We start from the raw sequence: 8,448 nt of genomic DNA on the forward strand, positions 1-8,448 counted from the left end.
ATTTATAGATTTTTAGTACTTTTTCGTAAATTTCTATATTTTCATGGTATTTGATAAATTTGGATGTTGTCTAATTTTGGAGCCTCTAAGGGTCTTTTCTGCAAATTATAAAATTTTATGTTGTTGTATGTAATTTATAGATTTTGTAATGTTTATTTATTTTTATGGGTTTATTTTTAAAAGTTTCGAATGGTTAAGAGTGAATGTAAACCGGTCGGTGGGTTCACCTATTTATGACCCAATTAATAAATAGGTTCTTTGGGTCAACCGGTTTATAACCCGACCAATATAAAATAAACTATACCCATTTATAACGGGTCTGATCGGGTCAAGTTATAAATTGCACCCTAGGCTGGAGGAGCTATGGACTCTTCTTCCTGAATGGCTCTCTTGCAGACGTTGTGTCCCCTAATGCAAGACAGTTAGAAAATCAAGTGATGATTTGTTGAAGAGTCCTTACTCGACAATGAAGCAAGTGAGGAATGTATAAATTCATTATGGTACTTTAGACTTTACATTTGAAATTTTATATCTAATTTAATTTTAGATTGTTTGATTTTACTTAGGTGAATTTATCTGGTTCTAAATTTTAGGGTTAACTTCACAAAATCCCCCTGATTTTTTGGGGTTGTTGCATATAACCCTCGTGAACTTCGTTTTTCTCACTGAACCCCCCTAAACTATGGGTGTCTCACAAAATCATCCTAAATTTTAGCTTATCTCACCTAACACTTTGCCTATAATTTGCAAATAACTAAAATTTTCTTGAGAGGAAAACATCAATGGGAAGGAGTATGTTGCCTTTAAATGAGAGGTGGTAAAGTTTGGGAAATTTTCGCTCAAAGATATTTAGTTATTTACGAATTAAAAGAAGGGGGTTAGGTGGGATAAGCGAAGGCTCATGGGATGTTTTGTGAGACACCCAATAGTTTAGGGAGGTTAAGTGAGATAAACAAAATTTAGGAGAGTTATGTGCAACGCTCCCCAAAGTTCAAAGGGGTTTTGTGAAAGTAACCCTAATAATAATATTTGTTGTTGACTTCCAAATTGTATTAGAGGTAGATTTCAACTCTATTTAAATATTTCTTTTTTTGACCCCCCACAAGAGAAGTTGATAAAGTTGGGGTGTGATTTGCTACTAGGCATGTGATGTGCCAAATGTAAGCAAAAGTTGAAATGTGACACCTGAGTTCGACTTTATTAGCTTATTATACTAGATCGTATTGATCCATCTACTCCTCATCACCCTTTATTTGGCAATAAAGTGGGTTGGAAGACAGATGTATGCTATAAAGCATTACTTTTGAAGTGTATAACGCCTAAGCTATAAAAGAAAAAAGCAAAAAAAAAAAAAAAAAAAAAAAAAAAAAAAAAAAAAAAAAAAAAAAAAAAAAAAAAGCATTCATAGGAAGCCTAAGCCCTAAAAGGAAAAAAAAAAATTCATAGGAAGATGATCAAGTGTTGCAATCAAAACACATCATTTAAAAGATACACTATGCTAATACATATACAATAGCTATGTATACAAAACAGATCCTTAATAAATGCAAACAAAATGTGTTACGAAGGAAAAAAAAAATAGAAAAGAAGTCGGAAATCTTATTTCTTTCTACTTAAAAATGGTGACTCAAAATGCTCAAGAAGAAGAAAAAGGAATGTATTTTTGGGATATGAAAAACATGTAATTTTAACGTCTTGTTGAATCTTAACTATTTTTATAATGGCAATAAATTTTATAATAAAAAATAGGGAAAATGTTTCTAGCCCCCAAAACCCAAGAAAATGTGCTCCCCCCAAGACATTGTCAATGGGTGTTTTGCCCCCCAAAATAAAGATTTTATTCTTTGAGCCCCCAAAACACAAAACCCAAGAGATTAATGTTAGGGTTCTGGTTTTGAGCATACACTCTTGTTTTGTTTTGATAATTTTACAAATAATTTATTACTAATATTGTTTTCTAGTGATTGTGACTTATTACAAATTTATATCAGAGTTAAAGATCCATATCAGCTATGTTTACAATCATTTAGGTATTATTGTATATATCGTGTGTTATTCTCTAAGCTCAATATATATTTATACACACACTTAACATCATGTTTAGATTGTATTGTTTTACAAAAGTTTTGCAATACACCTCTTTATCAAAATCAAATATACATGTTTACATATTTGCACATATATGTGCACATTTGCTAAAACGATGATCTTTTACAAATGGAAAATGTAATTTCCAAAATTTCTTCACAAATATGTTTAATATCATGTTTATAAACTATTCTTAAACTTTTACATTTTTAGAATTTATTTGATATTTTTTAACAAGGTTCATAGTTGAAAATTTTTTGTGTACATGTTTATGAGTCGACTCATTAACAGTATTGAGTCAACCATGAGTCGACTCACAAACTGTTACGTAGTTTACATTTTGTTTCTGTTGAGTCGACTCATGACTTTGATGAGTTGACCCATCAGGTTGAGTCGACTCCTGACTGTCATAAGTCGACTCACAAAGTATGCAGAAAAATGAGTTTTGTTTCTGCTGAGTCGACCCATGATCTTATGAGTCAACCCATGGTTTATGAGTCGACCCATGATTTTTATGAGTCGACCCATAAGTTGATTTTTAGCCTGTAATGGCTACTTATGAGTCGACTCATAAATAGTACCGAGTCGACTCATAACACTGTAATGGCTACTTTCTGGTTTTGTCTTCTTCTGGCTTTTTGGTCTTTTTTCTTGGGTTCTTGCTGATGTTTTGGAATGTTATAAATACCCCAGTGCATTAAACATTCTGACCAACTAAGATAATTGATTATTTAAGTTTACAAAGTGTTTAAGAGGTGTTTAATGCCTTGTTTCAAGCTTTGTTTCAAAAGAAAAGTTTTTCACACAGAAGAAGCTATCAATTTCAATTGAGGAATTCATCCTCATCATCATTTCTTCAGTTCTTTGTGCTTATAGAGAAGTTTATCTAAACTCTTTTATATAGCTTATTGATTTTTAATTTTATATTCATATCTTGCTATATTAAATTGAATTAGAATTTTATTGTTCTCATTTATCTCACACACCCTTATTGAGCTTAGATTATTTCATACAATATATTGGTGGGTATTGGTGTGTGAATTAGTGAGAGTGATCATCATTGTGTTCTCATTCATTATAGAGAACAAAACATTATATTTAACTTATATTGTAGTATCACTTGTAATACACTTGTAGACTGAGAGTAGTGTGTAGTAAAAAACAAGGTCGAATCCAATAGGAGTGGTGTCGGTTGACGAACCTAGGGAGAGATTGTATCCGAGCACTTGAGGAGGAGGACACGGGCTAGAGACCAACACTTAATGTGTATAGTATGATTGCATAGTGATTGATTATGAGAGTTTTCGATGAACTTAAAAACAGAGTGTGTAGAAGTTCCGACTTCCAAACCGGGTTGTGATAGTGGAGATCTCCTGAGGTGAGTAGCGGGGACGTAGGTCGTGGGGACCGAACCTCGTGAACATATTATGTGTTTGTGGTTGCTTGGCATTCATCTTTATTTGTGCTCACATCATATATCGCTTTCATCTCTTTATAGTGTCATATTTATTTTATACATGTATTTATATATCCTTGCATCTATTTCATCATATAGGATATATCTCTTTGTTCATATTACATATTCTTGTTCATAACATATTGTATATCTATCTTGCAAGAATAATTTGATAATAAGTTTTAATTGGTATAAAATCGGATTAGATTAGCATAAGACCCTAATCACCTCCCATCTAGGGTCTAACAATTGGTATCAGAGCTTGGTGCTCTTTGATTTAAGGTCTAATCACCTTAAGTTAAAGATCCAAGTTATCTTTTGTGCTAATCCAATTTTTAATTTTTGTATCTTGTTTGGGCATATATACTTTATGGATATGCACGGTGCATCTAGTTTAGGCTATGTCATTAATGTTGCTCATCGTTTGGATATTTTCTCCTATGCTTAATAGCGTGTTAGATTCAAACTTTTTGTTCAATCTAAACAATTCGATTTATGGAAAGTTATTGAAGATGCTTATATTATACCTACTTTGGAAAAATCCAAGTAGAGTGAAAATGATAAAATAATATTTAATATGAACAAGCTTTTGTTGGAATACACTACTAGAATATGGGGTTTTGCAATAGCGACGGAATTTTCCGTCGCTATAAGTTATGTTATAGCGACGGAAAATTCCGTCGCTATTATTCCGTCGGCAAAAGTTTTTTGTCGACGGAAAAATTATATTTAGCGACGGAATTGTCCGTCGCTTTAATTTTACCAACGGATTTTTAGCGACGGAAAATTCCGTCGCTAAAAAGCTTTTTAGCGACGGAAACTCCGTCGCTAAAAAGCTTTTTAGTGACAGAATTTTCCGTCGCTAAAGAAAATTGTTGGGAAAAAAATTTGGGCGCGGGCAAGCCCAAAAAATTTGGGCAGCCCGCGCCCGAGAGAGAGATTTATCCCAAATCCCTCTCTCATTTCCCATTCCCCCCCTCTCTTCATTCCCCCCTCTCCCCCTTCTCGTTCTCTTCGCCGGCGTGCATGAAGTCTTTGTTTCTGGTGGACAAATGTAACTTGGGTATTCCCAGCAGTACTACGATTTTTGTGGAACTGCGTGTTTTCTTTCACTAGTTATAGTCCTCCATGTAAGAATCAAATAGTGAATCGAACTTTTAAATGCTGAATCTTGCCTTTGAATAATACATGTATTTTCTTTCCTTTGGATCTGAATATGCTCAATTCTCTTTTTTTTTTTTTTCCTTCTGGTCTTCGTAATTGTGATGCTTAAGAGCGTGGAGAGGTTCTCGCCATCATGTGTGCACGATAGTGGGAGGTGGCTCGAGGTAAGTGACTGTATGCTTGCCGGTTATCCTTGTAGCAAATAAAGTGAGTGTTGGTCTTGAAACTGTTTTCTATTTGCGTATGATGTTTGAAGTTATGCGTGCTTTTGAGCACCTAATCGCAGCTTGTAAGTTTCGTATAGTTGCAAATGATCTAGTTTCTCGATTTCATGCAATACCCAAGTTACGTGTTTGCATTTTGAAACTATACCAATGTTGGTCACAGCAACTATATATTCCAGGTGAGCGCCGATGAAATATTACAAACTATGAAAGGCCACAAACTATAAGCTGATGTTATCTTCTGTTATAAATGCAAGATCGACGGTATCTTATCCTCTGTCTTTCTACCTCCTGCAGCATTTGGTGAGATGCATAACACATCTCTAGGAGGTACGCGACTGTTTATGCCATTAATGATCTGTTTTCTGCTCTGCGAGCTGATACTCTTCTATCTACCTCATTTACACGAAAATTGATTTAAGGATGGCTTGTTTATTATGTGCAATTTCTCTTATTTCTATGGTGCGGATGGCGGGATGAGTCCCTTCTGTGCTATTGCATTTTAATTCTAACAAATGGCATCATTGATTTACATGTACCCAATAGATGAATGTTACTGTTTACGCAAATGTACCAGCTTAGCTCAGTGGCATAACAACGTGCGTCATTTTTTGACACGAAACTTCGGTTGCATGCTGAGATGAGTTCATAGGAACTAGTTCTTGTGAATTTTACATCACAAATTAAAATAGATATTTACAAGAGGCTGCCGGTGGTTGAAGGCCTTATGGGCCTAGAACCTGCAGACATAACTTCGAAGGCCTCTTTTTTTAAATAAAAAATACATTGTCGCACCTCATAAATTTAGGTAGAAAACCAAGTGGAAATGCATTATTAACATGGATTTTGTACTAAGAGGAACGTAAACTAAATTTTATGTGCTGTAGTTGTATTTTAGATGCCATATTTGAACACATGAATTGAAATCTTGAAGTTATGTTGATTTTTTAGTTATGCATATATAGGTGCACCCATTGTCACCCATTTAGGCATATATAACGAGAGAGTAATATTACAGCATGCCAAAAAATAGATTAGTGAAAGTTTCTAGTGTCTGTGGCTTTAAATAGAATAATCCTAAGTGTTGATTTTTTCAGTTAATTTTTATTATTCAGAGAATTTGATATTTAATTTTATGTTGTGGCGTTAAATGTGATGGTGGAAAACGGGGTTTCATTGGATTTTTATTGTTGGTATGCATGTGTTTGACGGTGAGCTGATCAGTTTTATTAGATTCATAGCTCATATGGCTTTTGTATTGAGCGCTGAAAATAATTAATTTCAAGAGGATGAGAGTCTCGGAACACTTGCATGTATAGGGCTTTTGTTTCTAGCTTTTCTTTCTTTTTCTATTATTTTTATGATAAATGACAGATCATTTTTTGTTGAAGCTATTCTAATTGGATCATTTTATACTTATCTTTGCCTCTGCTTTTTGTTTATTCTAATTAACTGCAGGCTTTAGTTATAGATGGAAAGCTTCAGAGTGCAGTTGTTTATTCTAATTAACTGCAGGCTTTAGTTATAGATGGAAAGCTTCAGAGTGCAGAGATTGATGAATTCATATATCATGAGTCCCTAGTTCATCCTAGTTATAGATGGAAAGCTTCAGAGTGCAGAGATTGATGAATTCATATATCATGAGTCCCTAGTTCATCCTGCATTGCTCCGCCACCAAGAGTAAAATTATTTAAGTCATTTAAGATTTATTTTGTTTTTCAGAAAATAGATAAATTAATTAATACAATGCATTTTCCTGATTATAATTTTAATGTTTGTTTCAGTCCTAAGACTATTTTCATAATGGGAGGAGGAGAGGGGTCCACTGCAAGGGAAATTCTTAGGCACAACACTGTAGAAAAAGTTGTCATGCATGATATTGATGAGGTAACTAATTTTAATGTTTGTTTCAATTCTTTGGAATGGAAACCTCAGGATTGTGCCCTCAAAACCAACTGATTTGCCCTTCTTTGACCTGATGAGCATTGGTGGTAAACTAAGGGCTGGATTTGGGGTTGAAGTTCATTTTATGCAATTTATTAAAAGTTGTTATAATATACTATTTTTTTGGGGTTGAAGTTCCTTTTATGCAATTTTCTTTATTTGTTGTAAATTTTTGCAGATAAAAGACAAGGCTGGGAAATCAAGTAACTCTGTTGCTATTTCATGTTCACATTGTCGGGTATTGGCCATATTCTGTTTGCTTTATTAATTTTACTTTTTTTAATGTTCTGTTTTCAGATTTAATGGGATTGTTTTGTATTTCTTTTCTGAAAAATAAAAATACAATGTCAACAGGTCTTTTGGATATTACTCTATGTTTGTTTTTGAAGGAAGAAAATAATCTCAAACTAATAGTTTATGGGCTTTGATAAGTAGTTTGTTTCCCTATCAGTTTAGATCTTTGAACTACAACATATTATGCTTATACATTGTAGATGACAACCATGTATTTGGTGATTTAAGCGAAAGTAGATATAACAATCTGAGTATTGTTTTTACCTTTCAAATTAATTGTGTGTTGGTTCATGCTTGGATATTACTTTATGTTTGTCTATGTTGAAGGAAGAAAATAATCTCAAACTAATAGTTGATGGGTTTTGATAACTAGTTTATTTCCATATTAATTGTGTGGAGTGTGGTGCACGCGTGCACGCGTGTACGCGTGCGTGCATGCGTGTACGCGTGCGTTCATGTGTGTACGCGTGCGTTCATGCGTGCATGCATGCATGTGTACGTGCGTATACGCGTGTGTGCGTGTACACGTGCATGCACATATGGTGAGAAAATTACGGGTGGGGTTAGGGTGTGTGCATGCGTTGTTGCAAAAATTGTGCGTGCGTGCATATAATACATAAGAATATGCCATGATACTCTCTCCGAAACATGTAATACATAAGAATATGCCATGATACTCTATCTTAATTCTATACTTGCATGTCATGCCATGTTGTTAACGTTTAATTTATATTTGCAGGCCGGGGCTTATATTTGCAGATGGAGCTGGTGATGAGGATGATGATGATGATGATCAGGCGGACTCATTTGTTTTTTTTTACCTTTGAAAATAATGAATGAGTGTGTGCTGTATAAATAATATTTATCATGGTGTGTGCTGTATAAACAATATTTATTATGTTAGGATATTTTTATTAAAATATTTGTGTTATATATACGTGAGAATGAATATTATACTGCTGATTGAACAGAGTTTTAAATTTATTATATTATTGTACAAATTTTTTCAATTTTTAAAAATATTTTTTCCATTTTTAAATTTTTATAATGACGGATTTTCCGTCGCTAAAAATAACATTAGCGACGGATTTTCCGTCGCTAATGTTATTTTTAGCAACGGAAAATCTGTCGCTGATGTTTTTTTGTTTTTATTAAAAAAATAGAGCGACGGATTAGTCGTCGCTAATGTTCCATCACTGAAATTTAGCGACGAAAAATCCGTCGCCAAAGGTCATTTTAGCTACCCTCACTGCACTGACGGTATTTTGGCGACGGAAT

At 33.9% G+C, this 8,448-nt stretch overlaps 1 protein-coding gene and 1 long non-coding RNA gene across 3 annotated transcripts; both read left to right on the plus strand.

Moving 5' to 3' along the window:
• Positions 4,632-6,521, plus strand: LOC109845006. Its single transcript, XR_002248190.1, has 3 exons — positions 4,632-4,872; positions 4,965-5,262; positions 6,448-6,521. It is a non-coding gene; the product is annotated as an uncharacterized LOC109845006 (long non-coding RNA).
• LOC109845005 (polyamine aminopropyltransferase-like) lies at positions 6,529-8,089 on the plus strand. 2 transcript variants are annotated; one of them, XR_002248189.1, is made up of 4 exons: positions 6,529-6,612; positions 6,717-6,819; positions 7,055-7,114; positions 7,910-8,089. XR_002248189.1 is itself a non-coding variant. In XM_020414188.1 (3 exons), exons 1-3 carry the CDS (start codon positions 6,679-6,681, stop codon positions 7,940-7,942), a joined length of 234 nt encoding a protein of 77 aa, XP_020269777.1. In that variant the 5' UTR covers positions 6,619-6,678; the 3' UTR covers positions 7,943-8,089. The 2 variants fall into 2 exon arrangements, 1 of the variants encoding a protein (XP_020269777.1); XM_020414188.1 differs by lacking the exon at positions 6,529-6,612 and having other exon boundaries at positions 6,619-6,819.

Source organism: Asparagus officinalis, chromosome 6 (assembly GCF_001876935.1).
Source record: "Asparagus officinalis chromosome 6, Aspof.V1, whole genome shotgun sequence".
In the NCBI taxonomy this organism is placed as follows: Eukaryota; Viridiplantae; Streptophyta; class Magnoliopsida; order Asparagales; family Asparagaceae; genus Asparagus; species Asparagus officinalis.

Excerpts from the sequence above, each read along its gene's own strand:
- LOC109845005 (XM_020414188.1), top strand. The coding sequence starts at position 6,679 with ATGCATTTTCCTGATTATAATTTTAATGTTTGTTTCAGTCCTAAGACT. Across the intron at positions 6,820-7,054 it reads TCATGCATGATATTGATGAG|ATAAAAGACAAGGCTGGGAA; the intron begins GTAACTAATTTT and ends AAATTTTTGCAG. Across the intron at positions 7,115-7,909 it reads TTTCATGTTCACATTGTCGG|GCCGGGGCTTATATTTGCAG; the intron begins GTATTGGCCATA and ends TTATATTTGCAG.